Source organism: Syngnathoides biaculeatus, chromosome 1 (genome assembly GCF_019802595.1).
Source record: "Syngnathoides biaculeatus isolate LvHL_M chromosome 1, ASM1980259v1, whole genome shotgun sequence".
NCBI lineage: Eukaryota > Metazoa > Chordata > Actinopteri > Syngnathiformes > Syngnathidae > Syngnathoides > Syngnathoides biaculeatus.
In genome coordinates, this window is record NC_084640.1 from 14,573,898 (window position 1) to 14,594,380 (window position 20,483).

The 20,483-nt window shown below is 44.5% G+C and overlaps 3 protein-coding genes and 1 pseudogene across 4 annotated transcripts; all 4 read left to right on the plus strand.

The window, feature by feature from the left end:
- Positions 1–505: 505 nt before the first annotated feature.
- On the plus strand, positions 506–3,696 carry bloc1s4 (biogenesis of lysosomal organelles complex-1, subunit 4, cappuccino). The gene is made up of 5 exons (XM_061820686.1): positions 506–931; positions 1,865–1,936; positions 2,022–2,123; positions 2,812–2,946; positions 3,019–3,696. The coding sequence occupies exons 1-5, from the start codon at positions 605–607 to the stop codon at positions 3,118–3,120; spliced, it is 738 nt and encodes a 245-aa protein (XP_061676670.1). The 5' UTR covers positions 506–604; the 3' UTR covers positions 3,121–3,696.
- Positions 3,697–4,826: 1,130 nt separating this feature from the next.
- LOC133503968 (nuclear transport factor 2-like) lies at positions 4,827–8,609 on the plus strand. The gene is made up of 5 exons (XM_061826013.1): positions 4,827–4,982; positions 6,383–6,506; positions 6,587–6,658; positions 7,796–7,894; positions 7,979–8,609. Exons 2-5 carry the CDS (start codon positions 6,399–6,401, stop codon positions 8,102–8,104), a joined length of 405 nt encoding a protein of 134 aa, XP_061681997.1. The 5' UTR covers positions 4,827–4,982; positions 6,383–6,398; the 3' UTR covers positions 8,105–8,609.
- Positions 8,610–9,163: 554 nt separating this feature from the next.
- LOC133501195 (ribonucleoside-diphosphate reductase subunit M2 B-like) lies at positions 9,164–14,247 on the plus strand (annotated as a pseudogene).
- Positions 14,248–14,642: 395 nt separating this feature from the next.
- mtdha (metadherin a) lies at positions 14,643–20,483 on the plus strand. 2 transcript variants are annotated; one of them, XM_061820723.1, is made up of 10 exons: positions 14,643–15,172; positions 15,618–15,722; positions 15,800–15,908; positions 16,000–16,155; positions 16,217–16,489; positions 16,578–16,643; positions 16,771–16,892; positions 16,967–17,077; positions 18,621–18,699; positions 18,801–20,483. In XM_061820723.1, exons 1-10 carry the CDS (start codon positions 14,831–14,833, stop codon positions 18,887–18,889), a joined length of 1,452 nt encoding a protein of 483 aa, XP_061676707.1. In that variant the 5' UTR covers positions 14,643–14,830; the 3' UTR covers positions 18,890–20,483. The 2 variants fall into 2 exon arrangements, with proteins under 2 accessions (XP_061676707.1, XP_061676716.1); XM_061820732.1 differs by having other exon boundaries at positions 15,621–15,722.

Consider the following 20,483-nt stretch of genomic DNA (forward strand, 5'->3'; position numbering starts at 1 on the left):
CCAAATAACCTTAGAAATTCGTTGTATTGTGACTAAATATTTTTACACTTCTGCCACAACTTAGAAAAACAAGATTTTTACACCTGCACAACTTTAAATGTGATAAATTACCACGTTATACCAACTGCTTTATTTTTACATTTTTAATACTAACTGCAGGTCCAGTTTTCCACAGGCGATATCACACACAAATAATATACAAATAAGCATTTTTTTCCCGTCAACAATAACAAAAAAAAAAAAAAAACATTCCCTGGATCCCATCACCAAATTGTCTAATCTTGAGTTTGTAATCAGATTGACGTGCCCAGACTCAGCATTTTGACATGTTCTCATTTTTGGGAAACGCTTCAATTATAGTATTATAAACGTATGAGGGAAAATTAATAAACGTTTGGGCACGATTGGAAAGCTTTATAGTAGTAGTTGAAATTAAAAATTTCATGGTTTTCCTCTACGTATTTCCAAACTAAGGACTGCAGCTGTTTTAAACCTCGCGAGCCACCGTCGACTTCCTAACCACGTGACTAAATCAGCTGACTAGCCAAACACGGCCGTAGCTTTAGCAGTACTCACTCACCTCCGTTCCAGTGAGCGTGGCGACATGGACCACCGTCGCGTGGACCGGGTGGGCCTCCTGTCCCCGCTGGAGGAGTCGAGCGCCGAGATCAGCCGGGACAGCGGCATCGTGTCGCAGAGCGCCAGCAGCCTGTCGATGGTCAGCGACATCCTCAGCAGTGGCACCGTGTCGCAGAGCCCCAGCTTCGGCGCGGCGGCCAACGTCGTCCCTTCGCCCAGTCCCAGCCTCCATGAAGCGGCCGCTGCTGCCGTTGCGGCGGCGTCCCAACACGGGCTGGAACGGCACGACGAGGACCTGGTCCACACCGCCCTCACCTACTCCTCCTACGTGAGGGCGACAGCGGGAGAGGAGGTAAAAAGGCTGACACAGAGAAACACACATAGTTAGCTTTCAAAAGTCACTCTTAAACCATAATTCTTCCCTATTACCTTCTTTTTAAAAAAAAAAAAAAAATTAAAATCCTCTTATTTTGACAAAAACAACTCTTAAAAAGAAGAAAATTGAAGCAAATGCGACGGCGCACGTTCGTCAGGTGCAGGTGGTTCTGGTCACGTGGTACACTTTCGCGGTTACTTGTTGCTAGGCGGAAGTGAACGACTTAGTTCAACGGCCTGTTGCTAGGCAGAAAAGAACCACTTCCTAGCAAATCGGATTAAATTGTAGTACTTTTCTTCCAGCAAGTGGTTCTTCATTTAAAGGGGAAATCCAGTGCTTTGCATGAACAGTGTAATACGCACCCTATTTTGACAATGTGATTGTAGGGATTTGCGAGTTCGGACCCTTACGCGTGTTCGTTCGCGAGTCGAGGAAGATTTGACCAATGATTATAAAAAGTTAACAGCAAATGGATTTATTACAAAGGAATGTGCAGTACAGACGTCCGGGTCTTATCTCGGTATCTGCCGCACACGAGACGTCTGTCTTCTGGCAGAATAGCCAAAAGAAGAAGACAAAAGCTGCCCGCTAACACGAAGTTTTTATACGTATGGGTCCATGGGAAAAGTGGCAAATCGTCCATAAATCATGAAACAAGGTTCATGAGTGAACGTCAAGCTGTTGCTGTCCGTTGTGCTTTGTAAAAAATATGAAAACATACCGTAATTGAACAAACCAGTGTCATACCGCGATGTGAAGTGAAAGCGTGTGATTGCAAAATGAGGACAAAGGCCATCCCTGTGTGTGGTTTTTGGCGTATTCCTGGAAATAATTCAAACCCAATTTATTATTGAATTTCATCCAAACCTCGTCTCGTTACTTGCCTGATGCGAAATATTCCTCCTCCAGATTCTGTGCTTCGAGAAAAGCCTGGAGGAAATGCTGACCAGGGTGGACGAGTTTGTCGGCATGCTGGACATGGTAAAGGAAGACGCTCTTCGGGTCGGACGTGACAAAACGGCCTTTGTGTCAGGTCGTCTGCGTTTTTTTTTTTTTTTGTCGGCAGATTCGTAGCGACACGTCACAGATCGTGAGCGAAAACCTACCTCAGATCCAGCAGAAGTCTGAGGAAATGAGAGAACTTTACAGACGCATCGACAAATTAGAGGTATGCCGTGGCGGTTGTCATTTGCGTCAGTATTTATGTTCCGCCATGTTGGAGGGTGAGATTGGGAGGATAAGCATGAAACTGAAAAACTAATAGACTAGATTTTTTTTTTTAATTAGATTTTTCCACATTTCTAGATAGGCTAAAAAGTTCACAGTGTGAAGAAACTTTGGATTCAGTGACAAAGACTCGACAGGTTGACAAAATAGCTGTCATAAACAACTACGATCCCTACACAATTCGAACATTCAGTTAGCCTCAAGGCTAGGTAGCAGTTAGCATGGTGGGACTCAGCGGAATCCACCATGTACAGTATGTATGTTTGATTATAATAAAGCAGTTATGATTGACGTATATCCAATGTAAGCTGTATATTTTATAATACACAGAGCAATAAGATTCCAGCGTTGCAGACTTTTTTTGTAACTCCTCATCAAAGTTAGCGTACAGTGTATTGTTTTGTTTTTTGGGGCAGGTGAGGTCAGGGGGTTGCGTAATGGTTATTTTTTTACACTTCAGCAACAAGAAATTTAAAATTAATGCTTCAAAAATCTGTTTTCATGTCTCAAAAATGAAAAATTTTATTTTTGATCATCCATCAGACCCTTTTTAACCTTTTTACTTTTGACTTTTTGTATTTTTATTGTTGTTTTCTTTCTGTATAAAGTCCTGAATAAAACGCTTGCAGGGGTTCGTCAAGATGGTGGGGGCCAATGTCGGCGCCATGGAGGTGCAGCTGAGCCAGGCCGAGGGGGATCTGGCCACGCTTCCGGGCGCCTTCAAGAAGATTCTCCGCACCATGAGTGTGCCGGGCTTCTTAAATGTGAGTATGAATGGTTGTGTTTGTGTACATATCATATATAGAATATATTCTCTCTGTGTGTGTCTGACGTAGAAACCAAACACCCCACGGAGAACGGCACAGCACCAGCAACAAATTCCCCAAGTGTTCCGCACGGACGACTACATCGTGACATCGCCGCAGGCCGAGCAGTGACGCCACCGCCCAGGGGCGACGGCAACGCTTACCGCCCTCAGCCAAGCAATAGCTGACTCTCTCCCTGACCGGTAATCCGCTGGAGAACCCGCGAGGTGACACCGAACTGTAGCCACAAAGAAAACGAAAAATAATGTGATTTTATTTAAAAAAAAAAAAAAAAAAAGTGCCTGGAGGGTCTTGTTTTTCCTGCCGGTTGTTAGCTTTGTAACAAGCTTTACTCATCTTCCAACGCGAGCTTTTTTTTTGTACAGTTTGTTGTGTTTGTTATAAAATAAAATACAAAAATCTGCATGCCGTTGTACGTCCGTTTCCAATCCGCGAGCAATGTGGACCTAAAGTATAAAATGTCTTCCATTTAAAAAAAAAAATAATAATAATTGTATTTCTAGCTTACTGTTTCTTACCCGCTGTCTATATCATAAAGCACGTCGACTTTAACCTTTGTTTATCTTAAGAGTGAGACGGTGCCTGACTATTTTTAGCGAGACTTGTGGACCTGACGGGTGTGACGTCGCCCACATTGTTTATCACAATAATCGCAACAATGTCGGATTAATAAAAAGACGTTTCAGGTGCATTATCAAGCTTTTTTGCCTCATTGGCCACCAAAACTGAAGTCGCCATCCGCCATCTTGATACTCCCAAAACGATCACGCCGACCAGCATGGCGACAGTTTAGCGACGCTTTTCGCCAGTTTCGCGGCTGTGAGGAAACATTCCACAGGTAAGTTAGAAAGATTTACTTTGACACTGTTAAATTTTGTTTATAAATGTTTGGGTTTTTTTTTTTCTGATGAGCTTAATTTACTTGAACAAAGTTTTGTTTACCGTTGCTGTTCACTCTCTGCTTCACCTTTACAGGCCGACGGTTCTTCGGGAAAAAGCGATGCAATTCCCAAACTTAATCAGAGGATCAGCAAGAAAAACACATTTTCTGTGAAATTGTTATGACGAATTTCATAATCCAGAACTTGAATTTTATTTTCAAATGCAAGGAAATAAGTTTAAATTTTTCTGTCTGAGATAGGACGTCGCAGAGACAACAAATGAACAATGCGTTTAGCTTGTATTTTTTCCATTGCGAGTCCTTATTTTTCCAAAAATATATCTGATTGCCTTAAAATTTAATGGTTTTATGAGGAAAAAAATGCTCTTTTTTTTTTTTTTTTACCACGTTATGATAGCGCTTCACAGTATATTTTGGGAAAAGTCGAATTAAAAATCCTTCACGTTACCAGAACTGGAAAAAAAATGTCAAGGTCACACGACCAGTTTTAATTCCGCATGGCAAAATTTGAGGAAAAACTCCACCATAATCCAACCTGTAAACAATGTCTTGGACACGTTTTGGGAGTACCAAGATGGCGGCCAACTAAACGAAAATCTAGAACTCGGGCCAATGAGATCACAGAATCTCAGTTGCGCATGCGCAAAAGACCACGAGCGCGTCACACTGTTGCTATGGCAGCGTCTTCGTTCAGGAACAGTTCTTCGAGAGTTAATAAAACCGGAAGCTTTTTTTTATGGTGAAATTTGTAATTAATTTACACTTATTACGCCATACCGAACCGGAAAACACGAATACGCAAAGCATCGTGGGCCATGTAGTGAGTAGTTTCCGATAGTGTAGGCGGAACCAAGAACACATTCGGCCAATCACGTCTATTTTTGACGGCGCCACTTTTTGTGAGGTGGGACGAATCAGTGAGCGTTACAGCCTCTGCGGCTATTGTCATTGGCTGACACGCCCGTGACGTAGTGGGTTGAAAGGTGAACGGGAGTCGTCCATTTGCCTCGCAGCTCCTCGCCTCACGTCAATGCGGGCACGGCCGCTATCGGATAAAGTAGCTTAAAAATTTGTGAGTACCGCACTAGTTTCTTCATTGATACTTGTCTTCTGTGTTCGAAATGCATATTCGTTTGTGGCCAAATTGGGTAATATTAAATATAAGATCACTGTGGGCATAAATTAGCATCTGGTGCTAAGAGTTTGGGATTGTTTTTAGCGATGCTACATGTTAATATCTTAGCTCTATGTAGCGCCTTTTAAAGGAACATGCAAGGCTGAACAAAAAAAAAATCATCCAGGATCTTCATTCGTGCTTATCCTCATAAGGGGCGCGGGTGTGATGCAGACTATATTATACCCCGGCTAACTTCGGGAGAGTAACGGGGTACTTACACTGTACACTCGATATTTCTCAAAAAATCTTGTCAAAATGGAAATATCACATCACAGATATTAACAGTATAATAATTAAGATGGGTACTTTGAGTTATTCAGTAACGTTTGGAGATTAATTTTAACACACCACATTGGAATATTGACATATGGAGTTTGTAAGTGATTCATCTAGTAGGGGGGGTCACCAACGCGGTGCCCGCGGGCGAATGGTAGCCCGCGAGGACCATATAAGGCGGCCGCGAGGTACGTTGTAAAAATACCATAGGCTGCAAATTGTTACTATTATTTGTGCTTTAAATTCTGAATCCGACTTGCTTACATTAATTAACTTTTAAAAATACCTGTAATGTCATTTACTACAATAAGTTCAAAGAAAAATATTTTATGTACATGTAATGGACTGAGTCTGAAATTTGCCGCAAGCAGGTCACGTAGCCCTTCGTACGATCGGCGCTCACGAAGTAGCCCTCAACCTGAAAAAGGTCGCTGAGCCTCGATCTAGGAGAGAAAGAGAACTGTAATATAGCGAGCGACGATCGTCCGGCGGTGACCTCGGGAATCTCTCGACCTCTTCCCCAATTCGCAGGTCTTTCCAGTTACGAGCCGGCAGTCTTGTCAACTTCATGTTGTGGATAAGCTTCAAATAACCCTTTTATTTAACGTTCGAAACAGTCAAACACAAAGTACGAACAGACGCTAGTAGCTAGTGCGTCATCTTTTTCCACCCACGTGTTATCCTCCGCAATCTCCTCTGTCACGTCATGTCGTCCCTCGCCGTATCTATCGACCCCAAGTGTCTCCATCCTCATCATCATCTGTGCAGCTAACGTTATCCGGTTGACTTGTGAACTGGTCCACGTACAGAGCCGTGTGGTACACCGTGGGTGATTGGAGCTGATTTCGGAGTTCGCCCGACTCTGTGGGTGTCAGGATTGCTTTATCCCACGTTTAAATTTTGTCGTCTCAATGTCAATTGTTTTGTGGGAATAAGTATTTGTTGCCCCGTCTCTCTGATTATGCTGCATTAATAATATGTAATAATAGGTCATTTTTTTTTTCAAATCCATTTTATAGTTCCAGGGTGTCAATCATGCAGTGGTGCGACAATGATTACTTTCAAAAAGTTGGAGAAGACTTTGTGCAGTGGTACTACAACCAATTTGACAACACCAACAGGATGGAACTGGTGAACCTTTACGTGAGTTAATATTGCTTGCAGCGTGACAGTGATGAAATACATAACTTTTATATATTTTTTTGGGGGGGGTCACTTTTTAGGCTGAAGGTGCCACTCTCACGTGGGAAGGAACCCTCTTCAGTGGGAGGGAAGCCATTGCCGGGAAACTGACCGTAAGTATTGGGCGCGTTCCGTCGCAGGCGGACTGAAACGTCAAAAGCCGTCAATGGCAGCGAGTCAGTTTTAAAGTGGGTTATGTGGACATACTCGGGATGTATAGTGCGTAAAATTTTGGCAATGTCACCAAATTTGAGGGCTGTTATGGTGAAACCATAGAAATCCTGAATCGCCCCATCATATCTACGCGTGAAATTTACGCACTAGTTTTGGAATCAGAAATCAAGCGTAATCGGTTTTTCAACCGTTGTTCGTGTTTGGTAACGCAAAAATGCCGATAATATCCCAACGTTATCATTTACGATGTATGACGATTTAAACGGGACATGTTTTCACAAGAATCACGGATGTTGACAAACGTGATTTGCCGTCGCGGGCCACATAAAATCGTGTGGCGGGCCGGATCTGGCCCCCGGGGCCCAGAGTTTGACACCTGTGCTCGAGGTTATATCGCATGATTTGTTTATATCGTAATGTGTCACCTATTTTGACATTTATGTTATAAGCTTATCCAAGACATCCGTTGATTTTCTTAGCCGCTTATCCTCACAAGGGTCCCGGGGAGTGCCGGAGCCTATCCCAGCTGTCAACGGGCAGGAGGCGGGGTTACACCCTGAACTGGTTGCCGGCCAATCGTAGGGCGCGTAGAGACAAATGACACCAATTTAGAGTGTTTTCGGGATTGGGGAGGAAACCGGAGTGCCCACCCGGAGAAAACCCACGCAGGGACGGGGGAGAACGTGCAAAACTCCACACAGGCGGGTCCGGGATCGAACCCGGGACCTCAGAACTGTGAGGCCAACGCTTTACCATCTGAGACAACGTGCCCGGAACCCAAGACATCATTTGTGTATTTTCTTTCAAACTCGTTCGCTGCCATTGACGGTTTTAGACGTCAAATATCCAACTTCAGTTGAAGTTAAAATGAGATGAATTTTAGTACACTTATCAGACGTGAAGCATAATAGTGACCATTTCAGTGTAACTTTAATGGAATATGACAGAGTGGAGAAGTAATATCGACCTCTTAGAAAGATATTACAGCAAAAGTTTTTTGTTTTTTGTTTTTCTTGCTGATTTCCGCTTTTGCGTTTGCACTCGTGACGTTGCGCTGATGGTGCGGAACGGCGCAGGGGATGCCGTTCCAGCAGATTAAGCACATCATCACAGACCACGACATCCAGCCCACATTAGACAAAAGCATCCTCGTGATGGTCTTTGGACAGTTAAAGGTGAGCGGCGCCCCCCGTTTGTTCTCCTCTTTGAGTCGGGTGTTTATTTATTTCCTGGCGCGACCGTTCGATTCCCCCCGACAGGCCGACAACGACCTGCCGCTGGCGTTCCACCAAGTGTTCATGCTGAAGCCGCTGAACGGCAACTGGGTGTGCACGAACGACGTGTTCCGCCTGGGCGTGCACAACATCCCCGTGGAGGCGCAGTAGCGGACGAGCCTTCGCGCCCCCCCCCCCCCCTCCACAACGCTTGTTCATCCCACCCTCTTCGAAGAGTAAACAAAAACAAAAATAATTTTTCAGACTACTGAAGTCCCACGTGTGTTTTTTTTTTTTTTTTTTTGGACATTTACAATCAAGTTGTTCAACCGCAAAGAAAGGTTTTACAGGTATTTTATTTTGAAAAAAAAAAAAAAAAACTACCAGTGTTACGTTGTACTTCATATGATTCTACTTTGGACAATCTCTCAAGGGGAAGTTTAACAAATTTTTCATAATTTTCACTGTTGCGTATGTCAGACCGTCACACTGGACCAGTGATTGACAGCATTCACTGACAAAAAATAAAATGTATAAATATATACACACACACACACCTTTGGCATAAATGTTCACAACCCAAAATAACCTGCTGCATGTTTAGACATTTTAAAAAGAAATAATTTGAAAATGGTATAAATATATGAGGAAAATAATAAATTTATGCCAAAGAATATTTTTGTACATTTTTTTTACTCCGAAAACAGCTCCACTCCTGAACAAGAGGGTTTTTAATCCAAATGAAATGCACTTTTTGTGTATGATTTTTCAAACTTCAAATCGGGTCAGTTTTGACCTGCAATATCACAGGGCAGGTCGCTAAAATTTATTTTAGTTAATTGGATTAGTATTAATATGTATAATCCAATTTTATGTAATTTACTAAACATTTATTTAAATTTTATTAATATGTATAATACAATTTTATTAATATTGTAGTTGATTTATCAATTGCCCTAACACGGTTTTGAGTATTTTTTCATTACATGAGAAGTTTTTGAAGTGTACATAAAGAAGTGCTCAGTTTACGACGTAATTCCGTTTTTTAAGGATGACGTATCCTGAATTTGTACGTAGGTTCAGACTGTCGTAAAGCGAGGAGTCCCTGCATTCATCCATTTTCCAAGCCGCTCATTCCCACAAATTTTGCGGGACCGCCGGAGCCTATTCCGGTTAACTTCGGGCGGAAGGCGGACTGGACCCTCAACCGGTTTCGGCCCCGACGTGCAATGCGACAAGTTGCCACCAGGAGGCGCTAGCGGGCTCGCCACTTACCTCCCTTTCAATTGCTTAACAACAAAGAAAAAAAAAAAAAATAGCAAAAACCTTCTGCTGTCTATACGGTCGACTCCGGGCGGTCGGGATGACACCGACGCCGGGGAGGAGGTGTGGAAACATGGAGCGTTTGAGTGACGACCTTCGCGACGGAACGGTAAGACGACAAAACGCCGTTCAGAAGTCTTTCGCAGCCTTGCATGCTAACGCTAGCCGGCGAGCGGCGTAAGCGCGATACCGAACACCTGCGAATTCCGCTTCATTCTCATTCAAAATGGAATGAAGTGGAGTCAAAACAGCGCCAATGTTTACATTTGTTCTTCAAATCGGCTGAATTATGTCCGAATATCCTTTTTGCATTGCGTTCCGTTGGCCAAGCGCAGTGTAGGAATCATAATTGGATCAAAATGTTGTTGTAAAGCCAATCATTTCTCAATGGTGATGTAAACTGTAAACCTACTTGGGTGTAAATTTTATGGCTTTTTTTTTTCCCCTCATCATAACCATACGAGTTACCTTTATGATTTCTCCATTTCACCAAAAGTGGAGACTCTCCATTGAACTTTATATTTTTTTATATATATATCAAGTCTGTGTTTATTTTCATAAATCGAGATCTAACTAACTGCCACAGAAACGACTAATAACATCGCAACAGTTTAGTGTGAATAATAACATTGGTGTACATAAGTAATTACATGTAATAGCGTCTTTTATTTCCCTAAAATAGAAAATAGGACTTTTATTTATTTATTTGTTCATTTTAGATTCACACCTGAGAAATTTCAATAGAATACTTGCAAACATACACATTGTCGCAGCTTATGAGTGAACGATAATAATACAAATATTACACAGAAATGGTGACGAAATAGGGCAGTACGGTGGTTTGGCCTCACAGTTCTGAGGACACCGGGTTCGATCCCGGCCCCGCCTGTGTGGAGTTTGCGTGTTTGCGTGGGTTTCCTCCGGGTGGGCACTCCGGTTTCCTCTCACGTCCCAAAAAACATGCGACATTAATTGGACGCTCCGAATTGCCCCGAGGTGCGATTGTGATCGTCATCGCGTCCGTTCGTCTCGGTGTGCCCTGCCGTTGTCCGGCGACCAGTTCGGGGTGTGCCCCGCCAACTTCCCGTCGACAGCTGGGATGGGCTCCCCGGTGAGGATAAGCGGCAAAGGAAATACTCTCACGTCTTTGCGTTCGTAGAACTGCTTAAAAGACAAAGATGAAGACCGGGAGGAGGCCGAGCCTCTGCTCCGGGAGAACCCCAGACGCTTGTCATCTTCCCCATCCAGTACCCCGAAGTCTGGAAGATGTACAAGCAGGCGCAGGCGTCCTTCTGGACGGTGGAAGAGGTACGTGCGCCTCCTTGACACGTTTCCGTCCCGCAACTCACTGGCGTCGATCGGCCCCTTTCAGGTGGACCTCTCCAAAGACCTGGCGCACTGGGAACGGCTCAAGCCCGAGGAGAAGCACTTCATCTCGCACATCCTGGCGTTCTTCGCGGCCAGCGACGGCATCGTCAACGAGAACCTGGTGAGGTCACCTGTCGTCTTGTACTGCGGGGGGTGATTGTGAGACCAGCAGCATCCGTCGGAAACTTTTAACAATTTTACAGGCTCATTTTTTTTTATCTGTGATGTGCTTAGAAACATGATTTCTTTGACTGTTCCGCTGTTACGTCTGTCGAACCAGGTGCAGAGGTTCTGTCAGGAGGTTCAGGTCCCCGAGGTGCGGTCCTTCTACAGCTCCCAGATCCTGATGGAGACGGTGCACTCGGAGATGTACAGCATGCTCATCAACACCTACATACGGGACCTGACAGAAAGGTCCGCCACCCTCCATTCCCCCGCCCCACCCCCCACGCCCCAACGATCGAACAAGAGCAACGGTCGCCCAGAAGAAGAAATCCATTTTTAGCCCTGCACCTGGTCGTATCGGGGTGCGTCCTCGACGCCGCTTTACCGAATGTTTTGCGGTCGCGGCACCTGGAGCGGCTTTCTAAAACTCGAGCAGATGTCAGACGATAAGTCAACCACTCACTCTACTCGTGCGTCAGACAAAAAAAATATGACAGAATAACAAAGCAGTCCTTGAGATGAAGTGCCGCGGGATGCTAATTTGGTCGACTTCGTCGGCGCGGGATTTGCGTTGTCTTCGGCTTTTTGTGCCGCCGCCGCAGAGGCTGCCAAGCGATAGCAAAGAGGAACACCGCGGCAGGAAGTCGCTAACTCCGGCCACCGTTTTGCATCAACGCCCAATTGTTTACCGTCCGTTTGTGCTTCCAGGGACCGTCTCTTCAACGCCGTCCAGACGATGCCGTGCGTGAGGCGCAAGGCCGACTGGGCGCTCCAGTGGATCAACGACAGCCGGTCCACCTTTGGTGAGGGAGGGCGTCGGGTCCTCGTTCAAATCTTCCGTCCGTCACCCTTTTCTTTGCCTCTCATCCTCACGAGGGTCGCGTTGAGTGCCGGAGCCTATCCAAAGATAGAAGCTGTCAACCGTCAGGAAGCGGGGTACACCCTGAACTGGTCGCCAGCCAATCGCAGGCCACATAGAGACAAATAATCAATCACACCTATGAGCAATTTAGAGCGTCCTATCAACGTTGCATGTTTTTGGGATGTGGGAGGAAACCGGAGTGCCCACCAGGAGAAAACCCACGTAGGCAAGCGGGGGAACATGCAAACTCCGCACAGGCGGGTCCGAGATCGAACCCGGGTCCTCAGAACTGTGAGGCCAACGGCCATTCAAATCTTGTACTTGAACTGAACCCCCCCCAAAAAAAAAAAAAAAAAAACAGTCAAGACTTTGGAATTTACTTGAGAACAAAAGTGAAAAGGATTTTTTTTTTACTGTAAATTATGTACAAAACGTTTTGTATATAATTTTTGATAACTTTTCACTTATGAAATGAATGGAAATGCCGTTAATCCATTTCCAGAAACACAAAATAACACCAATCAAAATCATTGGATGAAAAACATGTCACTACAGTATTTTACTGTAAAAAAAAAAAAAAACAATAATAATGTAATAGAATACAAAGAATCAAACATTTTGCGCATCATGATTTCATGCTTCCATGCCCATTAACATAGTGAACCTTCGCCACTGGGGGGCAGTATAACACACAAAGATTTTCACAACTGTGCCAATTGCAGTAATCTTAGTGTGTTTTTTGAGCAGAGCATCTTAAAACAAGTCATCCATCCATTATCTTTTCCGCTTATCCTCACAAGGGTCTCGGAGAGTGCCGGAGCCTATCCCAGGTGTCAACGCGCAGGAGGCGGGGTACACCCCGAACCGGTTGCTAGCCAATCACAGGGCACACGGAGACAGACAACAATCACAAAAAAAAAAAAAAAAAAAATCACAATCGCACCTACGGGCAATTTAAAGTGTGCAATTCAGTTAATATTATTTTTTGTCAGCAAAACTAACCTCCCCGAACAAAATTTCGGAAGGTGGGGCGTAAACCATGGCAAGATATCAAAGCTAGCGACACTCCTGATCGTACACAAGTCATACACCCCGAATACCGCAACACTTGACAGTACGCCAACAAAGTATTTGTCCCTTGTTACTTTCGACGAATTAACGAACGCGGGTGGTTTGCGCCGGCAGCCGAGCGGATGGTGGCCTTCGTGGCGGTGGAGGGCATCTTCTTCTCCGGCTCCTTCGCCGCCATCTACTGGTTGAAGAAAAGAGGCCTCATGCCGGGCCTCGCCTACTCTAACGAGCTCATCAGTCGCGACGAGGTGAGACGGCTGCCGGAAAGCGGCGCCATTGACGCCGCGCCGAAATCTGGTTTTATTCTTTTTCAGGGATTGCACTGCAACTTTGCGTGTCTGCTGTACGGTTACCTGCTGAAGAAGCCCTCAGCGGACCGGGTGAGGAACATCATCACCGAGGCCGTCGGCATCGAGCAGGTCGGCTATTTTAAGGGTCTTCTCCCGACGGGCCACCCGTACGCTGATGAAAAACCATCAGTAACCGGTTTTTCTCACGTCAGGAGTTTTTGACCGAGGCCTTGCCGGTGGATCTGATCGGAATCAACTCGTCCCTGATGAAGCAGTACATCGAGTTCGTGGCTGACCGGCTCCTCGCTGAGCTGGGACTGGCCAAGGTAATCCCGATCGATCAATCGGAGCTTTTCCACCGTGTTGGTGCTCTCGTTGGGGGGGGGGGGAAACTGAGAACTACTTGTTGGGTACTGATGAACGCAAAGGGCTACTTGTGTGTTTTGTTTTGGGCGGCACTGTCGGTGCTGCTGTTTCGGTGAGCAACAGAAATGAAATGGGCTCGGCATTTAATCCGAGCGTATGACCAGTAACTATATTTTGTCAATGTATTTTTTTGTTTTTACTGAAGGTCTACTTGTCTGACAATCCTTTCGACTTCATGGAGTCGATTTCGCTGGAGGGGAAGACCAATTTCTTCGAGAAGCGAGTGGGAGAGTACCAGCGATTCGGGGTCATGACCAGCATGGCCGACTGCGAGTTCACTCTGGATGCTGATTTCTGAAGTTGTCTACAAATACCCGCCCCGAGAACAAAATATCACCATTTTGTAGTACTGTACGCAGTCAGTAATACCATTCAGTCCATTAATTTGCTTGCATTTCGACCCAATTTCGCAAAACTACAACAAATGATCTCATTCTTGTACGACCATCTGTCAATTTTTGCAAAATTGTTTTCGGAATGTAATACACAAATTCCATGTAGCACCCTTGCTTGCGTAAGATTTCTCCAGTTACTCGTGCAGGGAAGCTGAATGTCCGATTTGCACCCCACAACCTAAGAACTTCTTTTTTAAAAAAATTGGTTTTAGAGTTTTATACCTGTACAAAAAGTGTATTTTATAGTGTCAACAGTAGGAGTTGCTATGGAAATGCAAAAGTTCTGTAAAATGGTACGTCTGTACTTCAATTGACTCAAAAGCCAATTATATTACCACCAAAATATGTGTGAATTATACTAATTATTTTGCAGTGTAACATACTGTTGAGATAAACCTGCCATTTATTAAATGTAAACATTTTCCTTTATATGGTACATAAAGTTATTTAAATATAAAATTCATTTTTATTGTTGTTTTTTTTTTGTTTTATTTCACAACCACTGAGACATTTCCAGATTATGTCTGTGCAGGCACATGGTTGGCATCGATGCTTTAAATTTCTTTTTTTCCATCAAATTGAAATGACATTTTTGTGAAATTCTGCCAAATACATACAGATAACTGCAAATGCGAACTCATAATTAATGAACTAGGATTTTTTTAATATATTCTATGTGCGCATATATGTATATTTAAATATATACAGCTGCACTGACCACTATATATAGAGAAAGAGAGAAAGCATACTCTAACAATCATGCAAAAAATAAATACAAACATTTGGGTTTTATTGTTAACGGGCTGTGATTTTTTTCTCCGCACCTCCTGTCGATGGCAGTAATGCGCCAATAAGCTACTTTGCCGACCGCCATTAACAACTGCAGAAGAAGAAGAAAGCGAAAGCCAACGTCACTCTTGCATTAGCATCCGGGTGCTAACAGTTAGCAGCTAACTATTAGCCGCTTGGCGTCCTCCAGTTCATTCGTAGCCCGAACATGGCTGGAGGAGACTGGGGACGCTTTGCGCTGGAAGAAGCCGAGCTCCTTTCCGGGCGCCTGAAGGATCTGCTGTCCTCCGGGCAAGCGTACGTCCGCAGCCACCTGGGCTTGGACCTGGGTCTGGAGCCCGAGCTGTACCCGACGTGGCTCACGCTGACGACGGCCGCCGCCTGCGCCGTCTTCTTGCTGGCTGCCTTGTGGGTCGCCGTCTGCGGCGGGAGGAAACGCAGCCCTCCGGCGGCCGCCCCCGGCCGCGTGCCCGTCGCCAAGGCCCTCGTAACCAAACCGGTTAAGCCGGAGGTGACGAAGAAAAGAAACGCAAAGAAAGCGGCGGAGAAGGTTTGACGCTTGGTTTTTTTTTGTCGTCACCGCCGAGCGTCAGCTAGCATGTTCACCTCAATTGAATTGAACTGATTGATTTGCAACTATAACGGGGACGCCATTTTGTCATAATTCAATAGCTAAAGGCTAATCGTCGAGTTAATGACACGTCACACTCAAATATGTTCCTTTCCAGTATGGAAACTCACAATAATTCCTCGTGTAGTTATTACATCAACATAGAATGACGAGGAATTACTGTGATTAAAAATTAAATTGACAGGAAAAAGCACGTATCAGCAATTAAAATGACTATTAATCATATCATATTCCAAAGCCCTCAGCATGACACGTTGCAGCTAAAGGCCCCTACCAACTACTGTACAATAATTTCAATTTGAGCGAGAATCACTGGAAAGGCACAATTTCTCCTTCTTTTTAATGTTTTGACATATTTCACCAGAAGACTCAGTCCAACGGGCAGCCCGCTGCCGCTGTGGTGGTGCCACAACAAGTCAAAGTCCCGAAGGTCTTCGCCAAGCTGCTCCTGCCCATCACGACCCGGAAGGTGCGCGTTCCGCCCGTCGCCTCCCCGGCCCTCGAAAATCCGACTCACGCCTTCGTTTGTGTGCTTCCCCCCCGCAGGCGCCCGAAGTGCAACCGCCGGCGGGGAAAAAAGACAAGAAGAAAGGCGATAAGAGCGTGAAAGCGACGCAGTATGTGGTCACGCAGGAAGGGAAAGAACCCGACGAAGGTAAGAACCACCAAGCTGATCTTTCTTCCCCGTGTTTGCTCCCTCCAAAAAAAAAAAAAATCAATTTTCTTACCAATTTCTTGATTTCTAGGCACGTGGGAGACCAAAGTCAGCAACCGTGAGAAGAGGCAGCAGCGCCGGAAGGACAAGTGCCCCGAGATCCAGAGTGATCCAGGAAAGGCGCACGTTGCCAAGGGCCATGCGGAGTCCCCCAGCAACGTGAAGAAGAAAAACCGAGTCGCTAACGGTATGTGAGACGCTGTGAACATTGGCGTGGGTGTACTCATTCGGGTTAACCCCACTTCCAGAACCGCAGCAGTCTGGATCGGCCACGAAAGGGTCTTCCGGCCAGGTCGGAGACGGCGTCGCCAGGGGAGGTTGGAACGACTTCCCATCCAAGATCTCGGCGACCCAGGCGGCGTCCGCGGAGACGACCCAGCGGGGTTCCCGGTCCCGCGCCCGAGCCGAGAACCGGTCCTCCGCCCAGAAGGCGCAAGGGGGCGCGCAGACGCGGGTGGCCAACGTGAAGTCTGATCTCAATCCGGGCCCTGTTTCCACGATGCGAATGAACGCGGCGGCGGGTAGGACGGAGGACTGACCCCCGTCGTCGTATTTCCTGTCTCGAGGCTGTGCCGCAATTGTTCCTGTTCTGTCTCCCGTCTCCATCAGAGCCTCTTTCTAAGTCCGTGGAGGTGCAGTGGATGACCCCGGCTGATGACCAATGGGGCGGTACAAGTGAGTGTACAAAATATTGTTCTTTATTTACATTTTACTCAGCATTTTTTTGAATTATGACAAGCACGGTTTTGTGGCTGTACGGCGCGTGTCTACGTGCAAATCTGAATAAGAGTGTCCGCCGCAGACTGTGCGGAGCCCAGCTCCGACTGGAATGCCCCCGCGGAGCCGTGGGGCAACTACGAAGACCCCCCGGAGGTGGCGATGGGGCCATCGACCGCGCGAAAGGGGCGGCCCCTCCCCAACATGGTCCGATTCATCAAAGTCGCCGCGACTTTTTTAATCAATAGCGCACGGAAATCAAATCGGTGGTCGTCTTGCAGGTGACGGGGGGGGAGAAGGACGAAGAGGATCCAGTAGAAGGAGGCATGAACTCCAAGAAGAAGAGGAAAAGGAAAAAGAAAAGTCAGGACGACGCCATGACCCGGCCTCAGGCAAGATGCGTTTCGGTTATTACATTGTCATAAACGATCACATCAGCAAAATATCTGGAAAGTTCTTTTCCGGGACTTCAATTTGACACAATGGGGTTTGCTGGCATGTGGATTTTTGACCTTTTTACCGATCATCTTAAGGGCAAAGTAAGTCTTCTCTTAAAAAAACAAACAAACAAACAAACAAAGGAATCAGTCCAAACCTTTGGACCCACAACAAGTTGTCGAGATTAAAAAAAACAAAAAAAAAACCACAGTGATTGTTTAATCAATATAGTCAGACGGAGACTGTTACTTTACGTCTCTTTGAAAGAATACACGACGGCACGGGTGTCGAACCCGAGGTACGGGGGCCAAATCTGGCCCGCCACATGATTTTATGTGGCCCGCGAAGGTAAATTGAGTGTCAACTTCCATGATTTAAAAAAAAAAAAAACTGTACTAAAGTTTCAAATTGTCACATCATAAATTAAAACATTGAGATATTGCAACCAATATTCTGTGCCCAAACAACAGCAATAGATACGGTAGTAGAAAAAAAAAATTGCCTTGATCTGTGATTACAAAAAGTCGCTCATAAGTTTCATCTGTAAATATGAATAGGTGAAAGATTTTCATGGTTTTACATTCATAACGGCCCTCTGCGGGGAAACTGTAACGACAATGTGGCCCCGTGACAAAAATGAGTTTGACACCCTTGCGCAATGGCCTCCAATTTGTTACTCTTTAACCAAAAGGAAGAAAAATGTCGCCGTTTAATTATCGCAATTCTCGGCCTGCAGAGCGCACCTGGTTACAAGTCTCACTGAAAAGGAAATACCATTTGGTACATACATACGCCGCAGCTGTGTAAAAGCTGCAAGTGCCCACCTTGAAACACGATATTTACAAAGAAAGACGGTACACAGAAAGAGTTTAAGGCTAGCGCGGCGCTAACGCCGAGAAGGCCGGTTAACATAAAACTTACCTGTAAATGAGTCACGCCAGTAACACAGCAACAACATGCTAGGACAGCGCTAACGCTAGCGCCGCACTAAAGCTAGTACTAACGCTAGAGCCGTGCTAACACTAGCAGGGCTGGTTAAAATAAAACTTACCAGCAAATATCACTGAGACACGGCAGTAACACAGCAGCAGCATACTAGCACGGCGCTAATGCTAGTGTTGCGCTAGTGCTAATGCTAGCGCCGCACTAACGCTAACAGAGCCAGTTAAAATAAAACTTGGTGGTAAATATCACTGAGACACGACAGTAACACAGCAGCACGCTAGCGCAGCGCTAACAGGGCCGGTAAAAGACACTTCCTCGGCACATATATTCCACCGGTCTCGTTCTTACCTTTTCCACACGAGTGCCCCTTGTGGCTGTTAGAAAAAATGCACAAATTATCCGCATCAATGCATAAACCGAAGGTTTGAAAGCGTGTGAAAAATGTCGCGGCTTGTAGGCCGAAAATTACGGTAAATACTTTCAATAATTACAGTTGGGTATGAATGTTTTGTTGTCTCTTGAAATGAAAATGTGACTTTTGAACAATGTTAGGCGGGAAACTCGGCACCCAAACCCGAAGATCTTCCCGCCGCTGCCTCCAAGAAGCCGAGCGTACCGTCGTCGTCTCTGAGTAAGTCCGGATTTAAAAATTTTTTTTTTTTTTGGGGGGGGGGGGCACGTCGTAATGCGCAAAACGCGTGTGTTGAGCCGACGCCCTTCTGTGCTTGTCAGAGCGACCCGAGCAGAACGCAGCAGCGACGCTTGCGGTCGCGCCGGAGACGGCAAAAAGAGACAAGAAAAAGGGCCGGAGGGAAAACTGAAAGCCGCCCAAGGTGACTTTTTGTTTTTTTTTTTTTTTTTTTTTTTCATGCAAATGATTGTGGAATTCGTCATTATGCAATAATGAGCAGCTTATCTTTACGGAATACGGTTTTTAATCTAATTATTAATAATGAGACGAGGATAATCACTCAACGCGGTGATGTGAAATGATGAAATGCGGCGAGGAGGGGGTCCTATGGACTTGAGTCTAATTTGCACTATTTTTGCTCAACAGTGGACTTTTTATGACTTTCATTGATATTTCGGTTCCATTTTATTATTATTTTTTTTTGCACTTGTTCATTTATTCAATGACTTCCTTGCTGTCCTTGTAAAAAAAAAAAATGCTGTAATGAAGGACGGTGTCTTAAGTGGTCAGTTGAATTTCATTTGAGAGATTATTATGCTTCAAATACATTTTATTCAAATTAGATTAAAACCCACTCGCGGAAACTGTAACGTGAATATTTTTTTTGTTTTTGTTTTGAATTTCAGAGCCATCAGGGACAAAACTAAATGTTAACGTTCGTTTTATTTTTCGTCCAATACGAGTATTGCAAGGAATTGGATGTAATGCGAAAAATTGCAAAAATTCAATTAAAATGATAAAAAATTCATGTCAATCAGGACCCACTATGGGGTGCTCTGATATAAAATATGACTTTAACGCAATCCAAAAATTGCAAAGTGACAGTAAAGAACTCGTTTGAGTGAAAATAAAAAAAATTAATATATTTCGAGAGCTACCGTGGTTCACTGGAATGTGAAAACTAATTTTTAAAAATTATGTTGGAATTTAAAATGACAAAATATAGATGAAAATTAATAGCCACTAGGGCACATTGTAATGTGAAAAATGAAGTCAAAAGGAGCACTGTAAGGAGACGTTTTTTAAAAGTTTTTTTTAATATTTACTGTAAAATAATAATAAGGATGTGCTGAGTGAGATTATCTCATGATGCAGTGTCAAGTATTGCCATAATGTCAACATCTGCCATCTTTATCTTTCTTCCTGCTCTGAAGTTTTATTATAATACATCAAGATTTTGCTATGAATCTTCAAAAGGATTCCTAAGGACTTGTTTTTTTTTTTTTTCGGGGGGGGGGGGGGGTAATGATCTTTTGTGTTTGTATGTGTGAATGTAAAACGTGATCAATTTTAATTCCAACACAAAAAAAAATCAACAAACAACCGCAGGAATTTTTTTATTCTGTTGCCTTAAATTGCCATCAATTGTACATAAAAAGCGCTTTGGCGGCGACTTTTTTGTTGTTGTTTTTGTTTTCTTCCTCAGTGGTTTCCACCTAAATGTAAGTTTTGATGTCAACTGACTCTTGCATGACTTTGATAAATAATAGTTGAAAATGGTTCATCTAAAGGTGCAGCTTTGTCTGTTCATCCAGTGCGCATCATAAAAATTGCTCTTTGTAGCTGTATGGAAAAAAAAAAGAGAGGAAAAAATGGTACTACTAAGCTCATTTGTTGGACCCATGCATTTTTTTTGCTTCTATGGAGAAAAAAAAAATATTCAGGTGATGCAAATGTTTGTATGTGGAAAAATGTACAAATAAATTGCTTGATTTTTTTTTTTT